Source organism: Homarus americanus, unplaced genomic scaffold (assembly GCF_018991925.1).
Source record: "Homarus americanus isolate GMGI-L3 unplaced genomic scaffold, GMGI_Hamer_2.0 scaffold14467, whole genome shotgun sequence".
NCBI classification, from domain to species: Eukaryota; Metazoa; Arthropoda; class Malacostraca; order Decapoda; family Nephropidae; genus Homarus; species Homarus americanus.
In genome coordinates this window covers 3,908,045-3,933,043 of record NW_024733734.1, presented here as the reverse complement: position 1 = coordinate 3,933,043, position 24,999 = coordinate 3,908,045, and the positions used below count along the sequence as shown (strand labels likewise).

General features: G+C 38.3%; 1 protein-coding gene across 1 annotated transcript in view; it reads right to left on the bottom strand.

Moving 5' to 3' along the window:
• Positions 1-4,149: 4,149 nt before the first annotated feature.
• Positions 4,150-24,999, bottom strand: part of LOC121869876 (exocyst complex component 3-like) — a 62,979-nt gene continuing 42,129 nt past the window's right edge. The window contains 7 exon segments of the mRNA XM_042371441.1: positions 4,150-4,245; positions 4,550-4,572; positions 4,575-4,662; positions 4,664-4,717; positions 6,232-6,246; positions 16,011-16,136; positions 21,514-21,669. Coding sequence (XP_042227375.1) covers positions 4,150-4,245; positions 4,550-4,572; positions 4,575-4,662; positions 4,664-4,717; positions 6,232-6,246; positions 16,011-16,136; positions 21,514-21,669 — 558 coding nt within the window.

Here is a 24,999-nt window from a genome sequence, read left to right as displayed (position 1 = left end):
CACTATTGCAGCCCTTGGTATCTTATTAAAGAAATTAATAAATAAAATATGAAATACAGCATGCCCTGACAATTAGCGGTCCTCAAGTATTAGCGGAAGACACCCTGGATACTTAAGAATGTCTGCTGGTAGTTTTAAGGTGCTGGCATTTCGTGGCTGGGACAGGGAGCCACTCATTCTAGAAGACAGTAACAAGGGAGTTGACTTGAGGTTGACTCTAAAAATTTTCTACATTTCGTGCATTTTGTTGTCTTGTTTCTGATTATTTGTGAGAGGATTTTCCCATTATTATTTATTTATGCGTGTTTGTGTGTGTGTGTTTCTACACACACACACACATATTACAATACAGGTAAAAGAAATAATTGTCATAGGAAAACACATAAAGGATATACATTTCTTTGTAGCAGTAAATGTACACCCCCTTTGGTCAGCAAATGTTATTAGCAGATTTGGCTATTCGCAGCCATTTTGAAACCCAAACCCATGCAAATTTAAGGGCATGCTGTAGATATAAAAGACTCTGACCTAAGACTTGAAAATCGTACTGGCTGTATTCAGTTAAACTAAACTACAACTTATTTCACTGATTTTGATAATTGTAAATTTATTTGTAATTTTAAGTTGACAGTGACAGTGCTCAAAAACTATGTCAAATGCAGTGAAGATATTTGAAAACATCAGTTTGAATTACATGACAGTGTGATGTAGAGTTAGTGGTTTATCAAGTAATGTGTTAAAGCAGCTAGAAGAAAAGCTAATGAATTTGTGTCCTTTTCTGTAGCGGCCAGATCTACTGGCAAGACATCAACAGTTCAGCTATTAATATTTCATACAGTATGTGGTGTAACACAGTCACTTTACTATTCATGAAGAACTTGATCTGCAGTTCACTGAATTGGCTTTATTGAGTTAATATGGATAAGTAGTTGATACAGTACAGCAACTAATGGTACACATACTGGTATGATCCCACTGTTCATCTCAAACACCTTGGTCAGCATAAAAAATGAACTGATACAGTTTTACTGCATTACACTCATACATCTACAATTTTTTTTTTTTTTTTTTGTAGAAAAAGGCTAGAACTTTAATATGATGGAAGTTGTAGTTTCAACTGTCAAATTTTAAAATCACAAGCCTTGAATGATAGCCAGTTCAAGCTGTTTCTAAAAAGATATTGAAGCTGAGTACATTTTGTTCATAAGTCATGTGGTTTTAGTCCTGTGAAATACACTGCAATGATTCATTAACCTCTTGGATGAAATGATCATAATTCTCGTAGAAAAGGGAAAAGCAACTCCAAGAGCTGGTGGAGTGGCTCTGCAATCCTGGCATTTCTTGTTGTTATCACCAGTCATTTAAATAGCTTGAATGCCAAACATCAAGGATGTAACCAGCTTGTTTCACAACTTGCAAGCAACATTTGAATAAAAGCTCAGGCTGTTTCAGGCACAACTCATTAAAGGTGAGTTGAGACATACGATACTTCATGCAAAGTTTATGGAAAGAAGACATTCAATTTCTACAAGTGTTTTGCCTCAAGATCCAGTGTCCATATTTGTAACAGAAGGTTGCTATTAAAGTTAGTTTATTTGGCTCCATTTACTTCGGTCTATTAAGAATCTCAGCAAGTCAAAGATCCGAGGAAGTACAGTACAATGAATGACAAGTCTGCACTCCATTTTGTGACTGGTAATCCTTGAAGTTAGATCCCAACATGAAGAAGCTCATCTCACATAATAAGCCCAAAGAAACTTTCCAAGTTTCACTGTAATAACTTAGTTGTGAGAAAGAAACACATACATTAACCAACATCTGTTGTATGACATACCACTGCCAACAGCCTATTGATGGTTAGCAAAAGTATTTATAATACATTTGAATAAAATTTTTAAATGTATGACAATTATCTAATTAGAGGACCTGCCTAAATTTTAGGCCCCAGCTTAGAGTCCGTCTTCTGATGTAGCCCCCGTCCCGAAAGGTTGTGCATCCCTGATCTGAACCAATGGCTTAGTAGGCACACTGCACAAACCCACCCAAACTACAGGCTCAACTTTAAAATTTGGAATTTGGAATCAATTCTTCATTTTGTGCCACTTGAACCTCATCCCACTAGGTATGAAAGTGAACCCCCAAAGATTGGGACCTGGTAAATCTGGATTTGAGGAAGGAATTCAGACAAAATTTGGGGTTCATGGGGCTAAGAAGTCTCCTAAAGGCATTCCCAAAACAGAGCAAAGATCATCTTTGGACACAGGTGGCAGAGGTTGGAAACTTATAAACAGAGTTGACAATTGTTGTTTGTGGGAATATTATATACATTCACTCTCGTATTATTGATACAATGTTTCTTATTATGTTATCATAGGTAAGTGCATGGTTTTATATAATTTGTTTATCACTGTGCGTCACGTTTTCAAATTAGACTTCGAGATATGTATTCTCCCCATAAAATTATTTTGATGCGTCTGACGGGCAATAGGAGTGAGTAAGGGGGCGTCAGTAACTGCTAGTTAGAGTCCTCTGCTGTTGTAACTCTCCCCCACTCCTGACATATTTAACTATTTTTTACTGTTATTATTAAAGTTTACACTGATATAATAGTGCTTAATAGTGATTAATCATGGCTTCTGGGTAAGCTGTGTGAGTGTTATGGTTGTTTTAGTTCAATCAGAATCGACATCTAGCTTTATACTAATATGTATATGCCTTGCATTATGCTAAGCCAGGCAACATACGGGCAATTAAAACATCTAATAATTATAAAATATGTGATATCAGGAGGACACATGGCTACATGGCATTTAGTGCAATTCCTCAAAACCCCTCCGCATGCATTGTTACTGTCATCTTCTTGCCTGGTGAATCAGCTATGCTTGGCGCTGGGAAAAGCCGCTAATTTCTGTTGTAATAGCGCTTCAAAATATAAAGCGCCACAAAGGATTTTACTTTTGGTATTTATACATCTTAACGCGTTAGCAGGAAATTGAGTGACTTTTATTTGATTGTCTCTCAGATATTGTGCTTGGGTTAATTTTTTATACGGTCTGGTCAAGCATGGAGTAAGGGCAAACCGCGAGTTAGCTGGCTCAGTGGAGGGAGGAAGCACAGAGTGTAGGGGGTGGGGGCGTTGCTAAGGGGTGGTGTTCCAGCTGGTCTCCATTGTTATGATGAAGCAGGAGTGTATGCAGATGCTGACTGTGTTAAGCACCATTTTGGCTTTTATTTACTGGTTTAGCAATACAGCATTTTTTGGTAACTTATTTATTGGTATTATTTTTATTAATTCCTCACATTTCCTGTTATTGTACATATTATTTTAAGAAAGGAAAAATTATGGCTACAGGAAGAAAATACACACAAAAGTTTTCTTGTACTATGGCTGGCAAATGGAGGTGATTTGTATGCCTTAAGGAAATTTGATACTGTATTTTAGTGATTTTTATATAATTATTTATCATTTTTTATACATTCAGTAAATTTGCGGAAGATCGCGGACAATTGTAGCTTTTGGACAAGGTGGTCCCCTTTTAGTCCAGATCTTTGAGGGGTTCACTGTATATTACAGTGATGAAGTCAAACAAGATTACACACAAACACTTACACTTTTCATTTGCGTTTGCTTGTAATGCTGTATCATAGCTGGTTATGTCTCAATACTTAACTTACTGTACTGGCCTGTAAATAAATTTTTGACAATTTCAGGTTGTGGCACAAACATAAGCCACATGGTTGCTACTAGCTGATTCTATAAACAGACTATTCCTTAGGATAGTTCTCATTAAGATCTGTCAGGCATACAGTTCAATGAATATGCTTTGCAATCCAGAGATTTTTAAATGCAAACTACACTCTGTTTTACTAAAAATTTAAATAATCCTGTAAACCCTAAAATGGTACAATAAGCAGGCAGTGCTCTGCTCAGTATTAGTTACTCTGTTTTATCAAAGGCTCCACACATCTTCACTCCTGTTGTAAGAGATGATGTATGAGATATAACGAGTTGCATCAGTCATTGCATCTCATTTATAAATGATTCACTGGGTTATACCAAGTTACCTGATGATGCGCCAGCTTCACATCAAGGTTTTGGCACGTATCATGTCATGTATTAGTTGTGGAAGTTCTGTCTTGTAGTGTGAGTCAGCATCTTGTTGTGGGGGGTTCAGAGCGATACCATTCTTTCTCCTCAATTTCTAAAGCCTTACTCATCCAGGAATCATAATTGTTATTTACATTCTGTAAAGAAAAATATAATGAATTAATATAGAAATAAACTACTAAACTTGTGTTTCATTATCATAACATTCCATCTCTCAATAAAATGAAGGATGCGTTCTTGAAATCTATTTTATACCAGTCAGGACAAACAACTTTCTATATGCTTAATAAGCTAATAGACCACATAATCTTTAGCCACAAACTGTGACTGGGATACTGTACACCTAAACCTGGATATAAGAAGTCTAAACTCAGGATTATTGTATTCAGTACCTGGCACATCACACTGAACATATATAAAAATAAAAAGAAAATAACTGACCTCGAGATACTTGGATATAAGATCTTTAGTGTCTTATTATCCAGAAGCGGTCAAGCTTGACCGCACGTTGATGTTAGCGGCGGGTAACCCATCAGCTCCTTCCCACACCATACCGTTGAGGACCCAGGACAGTAATGACGCGTGCTGGTTATCTTCCAGCCCCCCCTTCTATTATTTCTACAAACTGAAAAAATAGTAACAATGTATTCCAGATATATCGGGTTTACGATCTCTGATCTGCAATATTTCTCTTGAGCGATGGAGATGTTTTAAGACCATCTCGAGGATTATGAAAATTTTTTGGCATAAATGATGGCAATGCGTCGACCAAACTTCTGGCCTGACATCGCGATTTTACTGTATGTACAGATATCTCTCTTGTTTAACAATTGGGATGCATTCTGAAAACCCATCATTCATGCAAAATGATTGATAAATGAGGGGATAACAAAGAAATTACATGCGCCCTAACATTTATTATTTTAATTAGATGGAGCACCTCGATTATTCCGCGGATTACACCCTGGATGTATCCAAAATGTCTAAGGGAAGTTTAAAGGAAGTTGCTGGCATTTTGCATGGGACAAGAGGCCATTAGTTTCCAGAGACAGTAATCCCACACACACACTTGCGCTGCGCCGCGGCGCACACACACACACACACACACACACACACACACACACCACACCAGACTACTCATGCGCTCCAAAGCACCCTGGACAGGCTACAGGCATGGACTCACAGCGGAGAACAAGGTCACCATCCCAACCACACCAAAACTACCAGTCATGCACATCAATACGCCACCACTCGAGTGCAAACCCCAGCAGTCACAGTGGGTGCCCATCCTCTCAGCTGTGGTGCAGTCTGCCAAACTCCTGGGTGTAACTATGAACCCAACAAACTTGACCGAGGAAGGCCCTTCACTTAAATAACACAGTCAGGCATTGCAGTCTCTACATGCTACGACGACTTAGGTCACTTGGGACACCCACGCCATAGCTGAGGACCATCTACAACGCCTTTATTCTCCCCAAACTTACATATGCGTCACCAGCCTGGTCGTCTTCTCTCAACTCCACCCAACAACGTCAGCTAGAGAAGGTACAGAAAAGGGCCTGCAGAATCATGGTCGGCGCAGAATACTCCGGCTACACCAACGCTCTCTCCACCCTGGAAATGCCATCCCTCAGTGACCTCCACCACCAAGCACTGGAAAGGTTTGGCAGTGGACTACTGCATCACCCTCGTCATCGCCACCTCCTGCCACCTGCAGCCCCCCCACCCAACTCGCGCAGTCCGCCACTACAACAAAATTCAGCCCATAAGAGCCCGCACTGATAGATATAAGAACAGCACCATCCCATTAATTGTTAAAATAATAAACAACTCCTGATTTATGTATTGTACAGCCCTGTAAATGTGTTCAATGCATATTATATCATTATGTCTAAATCAAATGTATGCCTGTATATTTTCAGCCACCGGCTGCAACTCTTAATAAACCGTTTATTATTACTATTATTATTACACACACACACACACAAAATACAGGTAAAAGAAACAATTGTCCTAACGGTAAACACATAAAGGGAATTAAATTTTTTTGCACAGGAGTAAAAATGTATCCCCCCTCCCCCCCCCTTGGTTAGCAAATGTTATTTGCAGATTTGGCTATTCACGGCCATTTTGAGAACCTAACCTCTGCATATTTTTAAGGCATGCTGTACAGATATATCCTAAATGGGGGATAACGGGGAATAATATCCATAGAGATGGCACATAATTGTATAGCAGTCTCTGAATCGCCACCCAGTAGCACTCAGAGCAGGAGAGGCTGAGCTGTGAGCTATGTTATTGTTCAACTCATAATTTATTCAGTTACATGCATACACAATCGTTCATACATAATGTGAAAAAAAAATACCATAAGATAAAAAACATAAGGAGATTTTAAAATTTCTTACGTGGGCTGGAGTTAGTGTGTGATCTTGGGAGAGGACGGGGGAGAGCTGGAGGGGAGGGTGAAACATCGAAGATCTCATCCTCCCCTTACTAGGCCAAGCTGTGAGCTACGTTATTGTTCTTTTTGTTCAACACAGAATGCGACGCTCAGCATGTTACCTAGCTATGTTAATTCCTAGCTAACTCGCCAGGCCAACATACACGCAATTAAAACATCTATTAATTACTTAATAAGTAATATTAGGAGGACACGTCGTTACCTGGCATTTAATTGCAATTCTCAAAACCCCTCCTTCACCCCCCATCATACTCATCACAACCTTCATCTTCTTGCCTGGCGATTCAGCTGTCAATACACACAAAAGAAGGCTCCGTGAATTTGTGTTGTAATTGCTGAAATACTAAGACCCACGAGGATTTTATATACGGTATTTATACTTATTAGCACAGTGAGGAAGTAGAGTGACTTGTATTTTGTTTATGTCTCTCAATTATTGTATTTGGGACAATTTCTTATATGATCTCTGGTCAGCATCATCGCGACCACAACACGTCTATGAAGTCGCTTAGATCGTTTGTGACGATTCCTTGCCCTTGAGTCACTCAGTGAATGTCGCTGCACCCTCCCGGGCTTGTCTTCACTGAAAGACACTATGCGGATATATATGTTTATATATAAATATATATGTACACTGTTTACGGTTTTCTTTGTCCCAATTATTCACGTGCTAGTATGAATGCCATGACTGTCTCTCTTCCTACTCTTATGTTCGTTCACAAAAAACCTTTGGGCTTCCGCCCTCGGTTTTCTAATTGCACTCAGCATAAAGACCAGAGTTGAGTTTTCTTTTCATAACTATATTTTATTGATGTCCTCAGTAGCGGGTTCAGCCTTTCCAGGGGAACTTTAGCGAGGCTGCTAGACTGAGCGTTCCTTCCGGAATGCTGACCTTCCGGTCTTCCTAGCAATCTAGAGTTATGTTGAAATGGACTTTACATCCTTATATGGGTTATAAGAAAACAATTCAGGGAAGAATTCTCAACCCAATAAGGACAAAGTTGGACAATCTAATCGGTCCCTCTCCCTGGGTTCCGCCTCAAACAGGTTTGGTCGTTTGTACGGATGCGTCCAAAATAGGATGGGGATATCATTCCTCAAAAGGGTAATTCAGTCAAGGGAAGTGGAGCAACTTCCTTTGGGACAAACACATAAATATAAAAGAATTAGCAGTGGTCCTATTCTTTTTGTCGGCAAACCCAAATTTACAGAATATGACGATCCTGTTTGCCATGGACAACAAAACGGAAGTGTTTTGTCTCAATCATCAAGGCTAAACAAAGCCTTGGCCCGTTCTACAACTGTCAGAAAATTTTTTCAGTATTTATGTAACACAAACACTTTACCTCAAAGCAACTTATATACCGGGAGTACAAAACAATTGGGCAGATGCGCTGTCCCGTCTCCGGCCAGTATCGACAGAAACAGAATGGTCCCTAAAGGTATCGGAGTTCAAGAGTCGAGTGAAGAAGTTTGGAACTCCACAGATAGATCTTTTTGCCTCCCTAAAAAATCACAAGATGCCACTTTATGCATCTCTGGAAAGGTCAAATGTTTTAGGAAATGCCCTCCTCTTAGATGGGAACCTTTGGAATTCAATCTATCTATTCCCACCTGTGAAAACATTGCCCAAATTGGTTCACAAACTCAGATCCTTCCGAGGCAAAGTCCTCTTAATTGCACCATATTGGATCCTACAACCTTGGTGCCTGGATCTACTGGACTGGTGCCCAAATCCTCTACAAATGCAACAAGGATGTCTAGACCAGGTACTACATTCTCAGTTCGAGATATCCTTGGCACTTCACGCTTGGAGTTTCTCAAAAAAAAGTTTAAATAGGTTGTTGGGTAATTCCAATATAGCTAACCAAGTATTAGCAGGTCATATACCCCAAACTTCTATTCAATATGAGAAAGCTTGTAATCTTTTTCAACAATTTATCAAGTTAACGACTCCAGACACATTGTTGGAAACAGTTGTGTTAGAATTTTTAGAATTTCTGTTCAGAGTTAAAGGCCTTCAAGGATCGACAATTGCATCTTATAAATCAGCGTTGGTTGATCCTCTGGCTTGGGGTTTTAATATTACTTTTAACCCAAGAATTTATTAAATGCTCAGATCGTCCTTTTTCATTCAGAGACCCCCTCGGCCTAAGAGAATCCCACCTTGGTCTCTAGATAAAGTTACTAAATTTCTTAAGGGGCCTAATAACAATATAAATCTGAACCGGGACAGATTGCTCCAGAAGGCAGCCTTCCTTCTAGCAATAGCAACAGGTATGAGAATAAGTGAACTGATTTCAATTTCCAATAATCCATCATTATTGGTATTTTCCTACTGAGATCCTATGAAAAAATGAAAGGGAAGATTTCCAAGATCAACCTATTAGGAGAAAATGTCTAATGGATGAAACAAGGGTTCCTCATATATTGTGCCCAGTTAAAGATCTTCAGGAATGGTTAACCAGATTCCTTAATCGAGGCCCCTATGTTTTCTCTTCAAGGGATGATAAGAAATTATCTTCTAGTCAAATGACAAAATCCTTATCTCAATTCATGAATCAAGCATACCCTGGCAAGAAATTTTGGCACATGACACTAGGAAATATGCAGGGTCTGTGGCCTTTCTGCGGCATATGAGTCTCAGTCAGATCAAGGAAATGGGCTTTTGGAGATCTTCAAAAACTTTCAAAGACAGCTATCTTCATCTATCTCTGAAAGATGCTTCAAATGTGGTGGTGCTGGGGGTCCCCTCCCCCACCTAGTCAATCTCCACAACCAGGACCTTCTTCCTCATCAGAATAAAGTGAGTATCCATTTTGAGTAAATTAACATTTTACCTTCCGGTAAATGTTCCTAATTTTGGAAATATTCTAAACGGTTTATAACATAATCTGGACCGAAGTCAGCGGAGCCTTGTATGCAAAGTCACCTCCCTCTCCACCCCCTGCTTGGGTATTCATGCTGAGTGTCGCATTCTGAGTCGAACAAAAAGCCGTTTTTTTCTAAAAACCAGCTTTTGTGATATAGCTCGAATGAGACGCCGATAACCCACCCATCTCCACCCCTCGAGAGTTGACTTTTGTTTACTGCTCGCTCTAAGGCAAGAGAGGAAGGTCGTGATGCGTATGATGGGGGGTGAAGGAGGGGGTTTTGAGAATTGCAATTAAATGCCAGGTAGCGACGTGTCCTCCTAATATTACTTATTAAGTAATTATTAGATGTTATAATTGCCTGTATGTTGGCCTGGCGAGTTATTGCTAGGCATTAACATACCTAGGTAACATGCTGAGCATCGCATTCTGAGCTATATCACAAAAACTGGTTTTTAGAAAGAAAAAAAAAATGCCTTTTTTAGTTCTTAGTTTCAGGCAGACATAAATGTTTTGTTTTTTTATATAAAATGTACACACAATCATTCATAGATACTGTGCAATAAAAAATAATTATCATAAGGTCAAAAACATAAAAAGACTAAACATTTCATACATGCACTGGAGTTAGCCCTCAGAGCAGGGGGAGGGGAGGGGATCTCTAAGCTGTTATCTGTCTCTTGTCCCTTGAAACGATTGCCAAATGGCAATGCAGTGTTTTTCTTTTATTTTATTTATTATTATTATCTTTATTTATTCCTCACATATACTGTGATTATGAAGTTTTTTCTCTCTGTTTTTGCTATTTTTATTACTGTAAAGTGAGCAGTGTAACTTCGAAAATGTCTAGCAAGCTGTTGCCAAAGGCTCCTGTGTCTGGGAAGGGCAAGGTGTTCAGGAAAACTGTCTCTCTGGAGGTGAAGTTTGTTCTTAATGATGCAGTGAGTGTTATTTAAATGTTTTTAAGTCATTTTATTAGAGTAGGATTTTTTTTTTTTTTTTGTCTGTGATACATGTGGATGTCAGACTGGCTGGGAATGTATCCTATTGAGCCCCATGTTATAATAATCCAGATTTACGATGCAGTATTATGGTCTATGATGAGGTTTTCAGGAGCGTAACCCCATTGTAAAGTGGGGATACCTGTATGTACACTTACTTCTGAATTTAAGTAATGCCAGAACATTAAACAGTTGTATTAATATAATTCAAATGAAAAATTTAAAATGATTCTTGTATGCCTATCATGGCTGAAAGCTGAGATAATCGACCTGTGATTTCCAGCACACTGAATGCCTCCTGAGAAGGTCTGCCTTGTCATGCCATAATAATTTGTGGCAGAGAAGCAATATTCTTTTGAAAATCACAATTACTAAAAAAACAACTGTAGTATAGTCTGCATTTCCGCGGTCAATTGAACCCGTGGAGGCCCGCGTAAAACGAGAAATGCGTAAATGAAATAAGAGAACATATGGGATTAATTGAAATCGAGACTGGACCGACCCCCAAACTCCACTTTTTCCGACACAATGCGTACCTTGTAGTAAAATAACATCTTAATTTTATGATGGTATGCACACACAATTAATAATTAAGAGAAATATCAATAATATTAGGTGTTTTAACACTTACGTTAGTAGAAAAGCTGGGTCGGCACACGTGGATGGCGGCTGGTTCTGAGGCAGAGGGCAGATTAGTTGCCCTCCGGTGAATCACTTTCACTTTCACTACTCGCAGAGGTTTGCAGGGCCTCCAAGACAAACCTCTCAAAGTCCATATCCTCACTGTCACTATCACTATCACTGACTTGGGCTGGCTGTGGTTGTGGTGGGTTGCGGGCGAGGAAGTCCTCAATACTACGTTGACGACTAGCATTGATGTTGTCGAGATAGATCTGGATATACGGCTCGAGATAGATCTGGATATACGGGTCGTTGTCAAGGATGAGCTTAATTTTCTCCCCCAACTCGATGATTTCCTTCACATTATCATGGCTTGGTCCAGGTAATTCAAGGTTTTTCTCGGGTGGTGGGGTCCAGCGGAAGCCGTTGTGAGGGGAATAGAGGGCACAAGAGAGAACTGTATACGCGGACTGAGAACAATGAGACAGGCCCGGCTAGGTCAGCGACTTCTACCCTCTGGTGGCAGGGCACGTCATGTTACATTAGACCAATCACAGCTAGCGGTGGAGGGAATGCGTGGGTGGTAAGGATGCGTGGCCCAATCACAGTCCAATACGTCATATGAAGTCAGCGATAACGTAAGAGCGGCCTAATGCACACCACTCACCGCGCCGCTTCCCACGTATGGTCAAGAATGGACCGAGTGGGTAAAAAATGACGCGGCGGTCTGGACCTCTCCAGCCGCTTACCGCGTAAATGACAAAATTTACCGCGTAATTAAAGCATTTTCATTCTGGCAAGGCACCGCGTAAATAACCAAACACGTAAAAAAAAATGCGTAAATCCAGATTATACTGTACTGTATTCATCACGATGCACATGGAGCCTGAAAAGATGTCTACTGATGCACAGATTACCTCTAACTGGTAGCGAGTCACTCAGCCAAGAATCAAACACGCATGAATCCCTACAAGTGTAGAGACGACCACACTGCGTCTTGTACTCAGAGCAGAGTATAAACTGTGTTGTATCTGCAATGTCCCTAATGGATTATCAGGCTTATGGCACCCACTTTCACTCTGTAAACTACATCATAACTGTGGTTTGATGGTGAGTGACACCATAACTTTGGTTTGATGGTGAGTGACATCATAGCTGTGGTTTGATGGTGAGTGACATCATAGCTGTGGTTTGATGGTGCACCCATCTTTGGTCATCCTCTCTTAGGGATTATGGGGAAACTTTCGTTGTGGCCCTCGACATCTCCAAAGCATTGGTAGGGTATGGCACAAGTCTTTGCATTCTCAACTTCCCTCTTATGGTTTCTCTCCCCTATGTTGTTCCATAATTTCTAGTTTACTTGAGAACCGATCCATGGCAGTTGTTGTCGAGAGATCGATCTCTCGCTCTTTCTCTACCAATAGTGGTGTCTTACAGGGTTCTGTTCTTTCACCAATTCTCTTCCTTCTTTTTATCAATGATTTACTTCACACTACGACTAATTCTATCCATTCTTACGCTGATGATTCTACTCTTCACTCTTCTTCACATTTTCCCTTCCCCCTAATTCTCAAATTAGATCTGTTTCTAGAGCTGATATCATTTCATCTCTCAATGCGAATCTGTGCAGCATCTCCGAATGGGGAGGTAGAAACTTGGTTAAATTCAATAGTAATATAACACAGTACTTACCTATTACACTTTTCAAATTAGATAATCTCCCACCAATCACATTTCAGGATGCAATCATTCTGCCAAATTCTAAAATAGATATGCTAGGCCTCACCATTTCCTCTAATATGTAATGGAAGCCACACATCCACAACATTGGTAAAGCTGCCTCCTGAAAGCTGGGAATGCTGTAAAGATGCCGTAGCTACTTCATTCCTGAGCAGTTGCTTCAAGTTTCTAAGGGATTCATTCGTCCTAACTTGGAGTACTGCTCTTATATCTGGGGTGGCTCTTCTTCTGTTCAACTGTTAGATAGGGTGGAATCAAAGGCATTTCGTCTTATTAACTCTCCTCCTTTAGTTGATAATCTTTCTTCCCTTTCTCTTTGCCACAATGTTGCTTCACTCTCTCTCTTTTACAGGTACTTTAATGGGCAACGTTCGGTGGTTTTGGCATCCTGTGTACCACTGGCAAGGCCGTGGGCTCGTAACACTTGTCTTGCCTGCAGTGCCCACCGTTTTTCTGTGGATGTCGGTCACACTAGAATAACCCATTATAGTACATCCTTCTTTCCTCACACAGCCAAACTGCGGAATGCTCTGCCTTCTTCTGTGTTTCCATACTCATACAACCTGTCTCACTTTAAAAAGCTGGTTTTCCGTCATTTACGTGGTGTAGATTAATATACCGTATATACTCGTGTGTAGTTCGAGATTTTAAGACCAAATTTTTAGGCATAAAATTGGGGGTCGACCTCTACATGCGTAATAGTTTTGTTAGGTTGAACCCGTGCATGATGGGAAGGGCGAGAAGCAACTTTTAGCTTCAGACATGAAAAATATTTACCATTTACTGCCAGTAAACAATGGAAACGTAAAATATGTACCAATTAGTAATGAAAAGTTGTGCAGTTCCTTCAGCAGATGAAGCTCACCAACTTACAATAGGCTAAATTACCTTACAACGTGCTTTCAGTAGTATATGTTGAAGTTCTTAGCACAGGCTAACTTATCATATCATATACGGTTTCACAGTTCTAATTGATCTACAAAAAATACCACTAACAAAAACCTTTTTGATATTTCACACTTAATATAATACCCGGTAATCCACTTCAACCTCCTATTGTTTACAACGATGCATGACGAACCTCCAGCTGTTGCGTTATCAGCTAGACGGTACACGTGTTTTTCGAATCGTTTTCAGATAAAAAACTGTTACATCACATGTACATTTTACCTTAACTGTGCCTGAATATATTCTCGGAAATAAATAGTAGTTTTGCTGAAACGTGATGTATTTCAATATAAAATAGGATAAAATACATGACGAAAACAAAAGACTTTACCTAAGCTTCCGATGTTCTTGAGATGTTACTCGTTTTTTTAATAGTTTTCGGTTAAAGTACTGTTATATTACAAAGATATTCTATTCATACTGAGCTTGATATAATACAGTACATTCACGGAAATGTAATATTTTTGTTGAAATGACGTACGTATTACAGTGGAAAGTGGGATAAAATTGTGACGAAAACAATGACTTTCGCTTTCTTTCGTTCAAAAGATGTTACCGTAAATGCTTTTCGAATGGTTTTCAGTTAAAAAACTGTTGTATTACAATAATATTCCCTCCTAATTGACTTGAATAAATACTTGAATGGAGATATACAATATTTTTGTTGAAACTACCCGCGCTTCAGTTTAAAGTGTCGTAATAATAAATGGTAAACAATTTGCCTTCGGCACTCTGTGTTTCAGGCACGGTGAGCCTCAGTTTATAGGACGTAGAGCGTTTTTAGTGAAGGTTTTGTTGTTCCATTACCCTCAAAAACGTGGGTCGAACTATAAACGAGGAACATCGTAAATTAACGATTTCTTGGTCAAAAAATCAGGGTCGACCTTTAAACGAGGGGGGTTAAAGACAGTATATCGGTAATCTTTTTTCTTTTCTATTTTAATTTTTTTTTACTCTTATTTTTTTGTCCCCCAGGCCCTGTGATGGGTCGATGATCTGTGCCCGGGTGGGCTATTCCCTATAAAAAAAACTGTGGTTCGATGGTGAGTGACACCATAACTGTGGTTTGATGGTGAGTGACACCATAACTGTGGTTTGATGGTGAGTGACACCATAACTGTGGTTTGATGGTGAGTGACACCATAACTATAGTTTGATAGTGAGTGACACCATAACTTAGGTTTGATGGTGAGTGACACCATAACTGTGGTTTGATGGTGAGTGACATCATAACTGTGGTTTGATGGTGAGTGACATCATAACTGTGGTTTGAGGGTGAGTGACATCATAACTGTGGTTTGATGGTGAGTGACATCATAACTGTGGTTTGAGGTGAGTGACATCATAACTGTGGTTTGAGGTGAGTGACATCATAACTGTGGTTTTGATGGTGAGTGACATCATAACTGTGGTTTGATGGTGTGACATCATAACTGTGGTTTGACATGTACAGGTGAACATCATAACTGTGGTTTGAGGGTGAGTGACATCATAACTGTGTGTTTGAGTGTGAGTGACATCATAGCTGTGGTTTGATGGTGAGTGACATCATAACTGTGTTTGAGGGTAGTGACATCATAACTGTGGTTTGATGGTCAGATCATAGGTTTGATGTGAGTGACATCATAACTGTGGTTTGATGGTGAGTGACGCATCATAACTGTGTCTGTTTGATGGTTTTGATGGTGAGTGACATCATAACTCATAACTGTGGTTTGATGGTGAGTGACATCATAACTGTGGTTTGATGGTGAGTGACATCATAACTATGGTTTGATGGTGAGTGACATCATAACTATGGTTTGATGGTGAGTGACACCATAATTGTGGTTTGAGGGTGAGTGACATCATAACTGTGGTTTGAGGGTGAGTGACATCATAACTGTGGTTTGAGGGTGAGTGACATCATAACTGTGGTTTGATGGTGAGTGACATCATAACTGTGGTTTGAGGGTGAGTGACATCATAGCTGTGGTTTGAGGGTGAGTGACATCATAACTGTGGTTTGAGGGTGAGTGACATCATAACTGTGGTTTGAGGGTGAGTGACATCATAACTGTGGTTTGATGGTGAGTGACATCATAACTGTGGTTTGAGGGTGAGTGACATCATAGCTGTGGTTTGAGGGTGAGTGACATCATAACTGTGGTTTGAGGGTGAGTGACATCATAACTGTGGTTTGAGGGTGAGTGACATCATAACTGTGGTTTGATGGTGAGTGACTCAACCACAGATAAACACACAATAATACTTACATGAGTAGCAAGACTCTTGTGATACATCTGTACATAACGGTTAGTGATGTCAAAGTGTGGCGGGAAGCACGGAACACACAGTGAGCGGATCACTTTCATGTCTTCCAGCAAAAGCAACCGAATCACCTGTAAAGTTTAATGAATATTATTTTATTACAAACTTGAATAAACTTTTCCTGTAAAACAAAGATCTGCTGCATCTATTTGCCCAATGAAAACTACACAGGTTGCTCCCATCTATACCAGAGGCTGTCTTTCCCCAAAAAAGGCTCAATATAAACAAATCAGCATAAGAGGGTTGTGTTTCCAGCTTCAACCAAAGTCTCCATTGGATGATGATTGTGTCCTATGTTAAGTTTTCATGCTCACACCAATACCAATTTAACAACTTTATATTGTACAAATTGTTTTTACTGAATGAACATTATAAATGAGTAAAATACAGTAGAACATCGATTTAAAGCGATTCAATTTATGATTATTTATTTAAAGCGACACCCACAATTAAGGACAATGTTTTAATTTAAAGCAAATCTTTCTTATTTTGAGCGAGTCAATCTGGCGCATCATATTTAAGATTTTGCGCCTAATGTTTCTCTGGGCACGCTACACTGTCCTAAGGGCAAAGCTGTACTGTACATGTATTCAAAATATTGCACTAAATGATTACTAAAATTTTTGTCTTGTGCAAAGTATAGCATGATTATATTAAAATTAATCACTATCTTATAAGAATTCCAGCAACGTAAATTATATTCTCCCGTCACTTCTGTGACATTTATAAGCAAAAAAAACATACACTCAAGCTAAAGGACATAAATAAACAAATAAATAGTTCACTAGACCTTCGGTGCCAACTGTCAAACATGTCACTGTCACCCTTCCCTCCCTCCCACCTTCCCAGCCGGGGTTTGGTGTTTTATGCTTAAAGTTTTTATCTTATATAATGTCACAGACTAAAGTTAGGAGAATATAATTTGTATTGCTGGAATCCTTGCAAGACAGCGAATAATTGGAATATAAACGTCATATATTTTGCACAAGAGATAAAAAATTTTGCTCATTGTAATAAAATTCTTAAAATTAGAACTAAAATTTGTATGTCGAATGTGAGCTTTAGCATGTTTATATTCAAATTATCACTATCTTATAAGAATTCAGGCAATGTAAACTATATTCTCCCAGGTTAGTTCAGTTATAAATTATAAGAGAAAAATTTAGTCACTCTTAAGGACAGATAAATAAATAAGCACTAGACCTTGGCATCAACTGTCAAACATATCACCTCACCTCCCTCCCCTCCCTCCCTCCCCCCCAACCCCCCATCTTCTCAGCCAGTAAACAGACCATTTCGCATCCCTTAATTTTAGCTATGATGATTTATGAGTGTTTGTTTTAACATAATACTACAAAAAACAATGTTTTGTTTATTCTAGGAGATGGGCTGAGGTGCATCTGGGTAGACTCTCAGTCTTTTTAGTATTTTGTGTTTCTCTCAAGTACCAAACTAAATTATTCCACTGAAACAACACTTCGATTTAGTGCGAATTCGTGTTATATCAACGTTCTACTGTACTGTATACCGGTAATTATATTCAGTGCTCTACTCCCCAATATAGTCTGTTGATACCAAAAATAAATTTTCAGTATTGCTAGGGGGTGACTTTGATGAGCAGGGACCAGGACAACAATTTAATAATTACAAAGAAGTAATGCTAGAGACTGGGGAAAACTTATAACACATAGGAGGAACGAGGCTAAAAGTAAGTGGATGACAAATGAAAGAAAAAATAAATAAATAGACAAAGATATATGAGAAAAAAGTGAGGCTTACATAAAAATTAGCAAAGAAATTCAAAGAGAATTCAGACAGCCCTAAAACAATGATGTAGAATTGAATTGAATTTGAATTGTAACAGTTTATTTAGCCAGAAAAATACAGATACAGAGTGGATAATAATAACAATATTAACATGGCTGAGCCAGCTGAGAACCTGAGCTCTCTTTGAGGCACCTGATATATACTATACATTTATCTCAAGGAAGTATTATGTAACATTTAGTATCATCTGGAATAGTACAATAGCATGGTAGTAATAAGGAAATACATGGAGATAAAAGATGATGACAAAAGCCTAATTGTATGGAAATGTACAGAAATATTAAACAAATGAACCAAGAAAATGGAAATGCAGTATTTTCTCGATTTAACGAACTAATTCAAGCCACCCGTTTGTTAAATTGAAATTTCCGTTAAATAGAGCTTTCCACTGCTCAGTCTGTGTCCTGACACCACCGCGTGTGTTGTTCATTCCTACCTCTCGGTCAACTAAGCATACACTGGAGCACCTTAGCTTTCGATCTTTACACAAGACATCTTCAGAGGTAACTGAATTTACAGGGACTGAATGTCAGGTCACTTTCTTGGGTGGGGTATTAGTGGGTCTCATGACCTGAAGATGTCTTGAATAAAGACAAAGCTGAAGTATTTTTAGGGAGCTTGTGATAAGTATAAGTATAAATGAGCTAAGTTGTATCCCTTCAACATTACGTTACATAACATTTTAAAATATGGAGTGAGAAAGCAGAAAGGTGTGGGTGATTAGAGAGATGGAGTAGAAAGGAGTGGTAACATGCTCCAGTGTTGCCAAGCTCTCCTCAACAGCTGATATTTAACTCGCTACAACGCAGTCACACGGATGGCTGGAGATGGTGGGAGGCGAACCTTTTTGGGAGGAGAGGGGGAGGGTCGCGCGGTCACTTTTCTCCCCTCCTTCCTCACTCAAGCGTGGCTAACTGTGATAGGAAGATGAATTCGATACCATACTGATCCTTAATAATTTTTCTACAAGACGTTTCCTATATGATTTCCTTAAATGACAAGCTGAATAATAAGGTAAAATAAGTATACGAAGAGTACTCGTATTAATAAGCTCGAATTATTACAGTAACATATCTTTACTAATCAATAAATAACAAACAATATTTTGCCAGTAAGAATGACAGAGGCAGATGAACCTTTTTGGGGGTTGTGCGGTCAGTTTCATCCCTCCAGGGTCTCCATGACCAGGCTCTATGTACAGAACTAAACAAAGAATTTATTTGAAATACTCTGTAACATTTGATACCATATTATCCTGACCACTGGGGTTAGTTATACAGACTTTTCCCTGTGAAAAAGCCATAATTTTGAGCAACATATTACTGTACCCACTTTGTACTCAAATGTACTATGGTAAAGGACATGAAATTTTATCTCTTGTGGAAACTATAAGATGTTTTACTCAAATTAATCAATATCTTGCAAGGATTCCAGCAATGCAAGTTATATTCTGCTAAGTCAAGTCTGAGATTTTATTAGAGAAAAACTTTAAGCCTAAAACTACCTTCATCTTATTAGATTCTTATCACCCACCACCATCTTGCCTCCCCTGCTGGCTGGGAGGAGGGGATAAGGGGAGGTGTGGCATTGACAGCAAGGAGGAGGGTTCAGGGACTCAGGATTATAAAAGACAGGCAGTTTGAAGTTTTTCGCTTATAAAATGTCACTGATTTGACTTAACAGAATATAACTTGCAATGATGGAATTCTTGAAAAATGGTGATTAATTTTAGTATAAACATCCCATAGTTTGCACTAGATATAAAAATTTGAGTACAGTAATTAACTTAGTAGCCTACATTTGAGTACAGGTTGTGATAATTTATGAATTGTGGTTGCAGTTAAGCTTCATGAAATCACTAGTGTATAATGCATCTCCACATGCCCTGGTTAGCGCTGTTAATGTGTGTGCTGTATAAGTGTCTTGGCATGTCACCTCACCTACTGCCTTGTCACCTCACCACCTGACTCACCACCTCGGAGTTACATTGATTTATTGCTGTAATATATTACTTTTTTAGTATTTTATGTACATTTAAAGAAATATGTATTTGCACAGTAATTATAAATAGACCCACACACCAACCATGTGAGGATGCGGCTAAACATGGTGCAATCTTTCATAACACTGGGAACCTTTGTCCCCAGGCCCGGAGCAGAAAGGTTTGGTGTTCTCGCCATTTTCTCAGATTTTCCAGTAATTGTTTTATATCATTATTTATCATTTTTATAATTTAGTACATTCACTGTAGGCTGAAGTAGGTTTTACTGTATCGTGTGTCTGAGGTGTCTCCGTAGGTGTGAGCGTATTAACGGAATTAATCTCAATTTAGTGAACTAGTTCACTTAATAGAACAAAAAATAACGAAAAAAAATGCTTCCGCAAAATTGAGTGTTCGTCATTTCAGTTTCTGCCAAATCAAGAGTATACTGCATATGGGGTGGGACAATTAAAAGCAAAGACAATATGATCCTGTTTGAGGAAGAAGTAAAAAAGAGATGGGCAGAGTATATAGAAGAACTACTGTATACAATGATAAGGATAGAGTGTAGGTAGGAAACGAAAAGGAAATACTGTAAAGATCTAAGTGCCAATTCTGGAAGCAGAAGTTGAGGCAGCTGTGAACAAAATTGAAAATGAGAAGGCTTCCGGGGTTGACCAGCTTCTAGCAGAATTTATAAAACAAATGGGCAAGTATGGGATAAAATGTTTGATTAAATTATGTAATTCTATATCCAGCACTTCAAAGGAATTTTTCCCAGTGATTTAAAAAAATCAATATTTGTTTTATTACCTAAAAAACAGAAGTGTTAGAGTGCACCCAGTTTAGAATAATTGGCTTAATAAGTCATGCCTGCAAAGTTTTATTAAACATAACTTTAAATAGAATAAAGTTTAAAACAGAAAGTGAGTTGTCTGAAGAACAAAATGAATTTAGAAAGGGTAAAGGAACTAGAGAAGCTATACAGTACAGGTATTTGGTTTGAGAATTTTTAATGAAAGAGCTCTAGAGGTCCAAAGAAATTTGTATATCTGTTTTGTTGATTAAAAAAAAAAACTTTTGATAGGGTGAAGCACAATAAACTTATAAGAGATCTTGGTAAAAACAGGCATTAATGAGGGAGATACCTGTATTAGAATTTTAAAGAATCTTTACTGGCACACTTACTAATTGGTTCACAGTTAGACAAGGAGTGTTGAATGTCGAAAGCATTAAGAGTGATGGAAATAGACAAATCAGTTCCCAATGAATTTAGGACTAAGTCAAAGATGTGCAATGTCACAATGGTTTGTTCAAAGATTTTCAAAGATGGGGAGCTGTACCGAGGCAGGTGAGAGCAAAATAATGGAGATGAATGCAGGTCTGGTAAATTGTGAAAAAATGATACAAACGGTGAGGGGATCAGCTCTTTGTTGTAGATGAAACTGGTTTAGTGGGCAATGTAGAATAAATGTTATAAATGTTAGTAAGAAGGACAAACTGTAGATACATTGACATCTAATTGAGTGGGGACAACAGACACATAAGAGGTGAGAAAAACTAAAACAAAATTTTTATAAATTATTTCTTAGTACTGTACTGTTTACAAAGAGTTTACAACAGTGAAAAAAATCAATTACCTCTAAATGTTTTATGAGCCAGTTTTTACTTGCTGCTCGATCTTCAAACATGTTTCCTTCAATGCGTTGTGCCACAGCTTCCTCTAGCACTGCCAGAGTCTTCTCTCTCCATTTCTTGGGTCGCCCAGGAGGTAAAAAGCCTGATCCTTTCTGGCGCTGAAAAAATTACACAATCACTTTTTCGTTTTGCTTTAAATCCTAAACAATAATAATTATAAATATATATTAATATAAACTAATTCCCTTACCTTACTTGAACTTACCATTCTCGAATATATCTAACAAAGAAGCCAAGAGGTATACAACTGACATGTACCTTCTCCTATATAATGGTACTGTACCTTCTCCGATATTATGGTACTGTACCTTCTCCTATATTATGGTACTGTACCTTCTCCGATATTATGGTACTGTACCTTCTCCTATATTATGGTGCTATACCTTCTCCTATATTATGGTACTGTACCTTCTCCAAAATTATGGTATTGTACCTTCTCCAATATTATGGTACTGTACCTTCTTCTATATTATGGTACTGTACCTTCTCCAATATTATGGTGCTGTACCTTCTCCGATATTATGGTACTGTACCTTCTCCAATATTATGGTACTGTACCTTCTCCAATATTATGGTACTGTACCTTCTCCAATATTATGGTACTGTACCTTCTCCAATATTATGGTACTGTACCTTCTCCAATATTATGGTACTGTACCTTCTCCAATATTATGGTACTGTACCTTCTCCTATATTATGGTACTGTACCTTCTCCTATATTATGGTACTGTACCTTCTCCTATATTATGGTACTGTACCTTCTCCTATATTATGGTACTGCTTCTCCTAATATGGTGCTGTACCTTCTCCTATATTATGGTGCTGTACTTTGCCTCCAATATTATGGTACTGTACCTTCTCATATATTATGGTACTGTACCTTCTCAATATTAATAATTCTTGTTGCTTCTCTATATTATGGTACTGTACCTTCTCCTATTATAAGTGCTGTACCTTCTCCAATATTATGGTACTGTACCTTCTCCTATATATGGTATACATGCCTTCTCAATATTATGGTACTGTACCTTCTCTATATTATGGTGCTGTACCTTCTCTATATTATGGTACTGTACCTTCTCTATATTATAATTTACTGTACCTTCTCGATATTATGGTACTGTACCTTCTCAACATATTATGGTGCTGTACCTTCTCCAAAATTATGGTATTGTACCTTCTCCTATATTATGAGTGCTGTACCTTCTCAATATTATGGTACTGTACTACCTATATTATGGTGCTGTACCTTCTCCTATATTATGGTACTGTACCTTCTCCTATATTAATGGTACTGTACCTTCTCCGATATTATGGTACTGTACCTTCTCAATATTATGGTGCTGTACCTTCTCCAATATTATGGTACTGTACCTTCTCCTATATTATGGTGCTGTACCTTCTCCAATATTATGGTACTGTACCTTCTCTATATATTATGGTGCTTTGCCTTCTCCAATATTATGGTACTGTACCTTCTCCTATATTATGGTGCTGTACCTTCTCCTATATTATGGTGCTGTACCTTCTCCAACTATGCCTTCTCATATATTATGGTGCTGTACTTCTCATTTCCTCAATATGGTACTGTACCTTCTCCTATATTATGGTGCTGTACCTTCTCCTATATTATAGTGCTGTACCTTCTCAATATTATGGTACTGTACCTTCTCATATAATATGGTACTGTACGGTCTCAAATATTATGATGCGGTACCTTCTCTATATATTATGGTGCTGTACCTTCTCAATATTATGGTACTGTACCTTCTCCTATATTAATAGTGCAGTGCAGCTACTCCTATATTATGGTACTGTACCTTCTCCAATATTATGGTACTGTACCTTCTCCAATATTATGGTACTGTACCTTCTCTATAATATGGTGCTCATACCTTCTCCTATATTGTGGTACTGTACCAGCCTTCTCCTATAATATGTACTGTACCTTCTCCTATATTATGGTAGCTTTTTATACCTTCTCCTATATTATGGTGCTGTGCAGCTACTCCAATATTATGGTACTGTACCTTCTCTATATATGGTGTGTACCTTCTCCTATATTATGGTGCTGTACCTTCTCATATATTATGGTACTGTACCTTCTCTATATTATGGTACTGTACCTTCTCTATATTATAATTATTGTACCTTCTCTATATTATGGTGCTGTACCTTCTCCAAATTATGGTATTGTACCTTCTCCTATATTATGGTATTGTACCTTCTCCTATATTATATTCCCTATATTGCGGTGCTGTACCTTCTCTATATTATGTGGTACTGTACCTTCTCAATAACTATAGTGCTGTACCTTCTCCTATATTATGGTGCTGTACCTTCTCCTATATAGCAGGAGTATTGTACCTTCTCCTATATTATGGTGCTGTACAGCCTACTCAGAGAGTATGGTATTGTACCTTCTCCTATATTATGGTGTACCTTCTCTATATTATGGTACTGTACCTTCTCCTATAATACTAATTATTGTACCTTCTCTATATTATGGTGCTGTACCTTCTCCAAGTATGGTAACTGTACCTTCTCCTATATTATGGTATTGTACCTTCTCATGGTATTGTACCTTCCTATATTATGGTGCTGTACCTTCTCCTATATTATGGTACTGTACCTTCTCCAATATTATGGTGCTGTACCTTCTCCTATATTATGGTGCTGTGCAACTTCTCCTATATTATGAGTGCTGTACCTTCTCCTATATTATGAGATTGCTGTACCTTCTCTATATTATGGTGCTGTACCTTCTCCAAGTATGGTATTGTACCTTCCTCCTATATTATGGTATTGTACCTTCTCCTATATTATGGTATTGTACCTTCCCCTATATTATAGTGCTGTACCTTCTCCTATATTATGGTACTGTACCTTCTCCTATAATATGGTGCTGTACCTTCTCCTATATTATGGTGCTGTACCTTCTCCTATATTATGGTGCTGTACCTTCTCCTATATTATGGTGCTGTGCAGCTTCTCCTATATTATGGTGCTGTACCTTCTCCTATATTATGGTGCTGTACCTTCTCAATATTATGGTACTGTACCTTCTCTATATATTATATGGTGCTGTACCTTCTCATATATTATGGTACTGTACCTTCTCCAATATTATAGTGCGGTACAGCTTCTCCTATATTATGGTACTGTACCTTCTCTATATTATGGTGCTTACTTCTCTATTATGGTGCTGTACCTTCTCCTATATTATGGTGCTGTACCTTCTCAATATTATGGTACTGTACCTTCTCCTATATTATGGTGCTGTACCTTCTCTATAATATGGTACTGTACCTTCTCATATATTATGGTACTGTACCTTCTCCAATATTATGAGTGCGGTACCTTCTCTATATTATGGTACTGTACCTTCTCTACCTATTATGGTGCTGTACCTTCTCCTATATTATGGT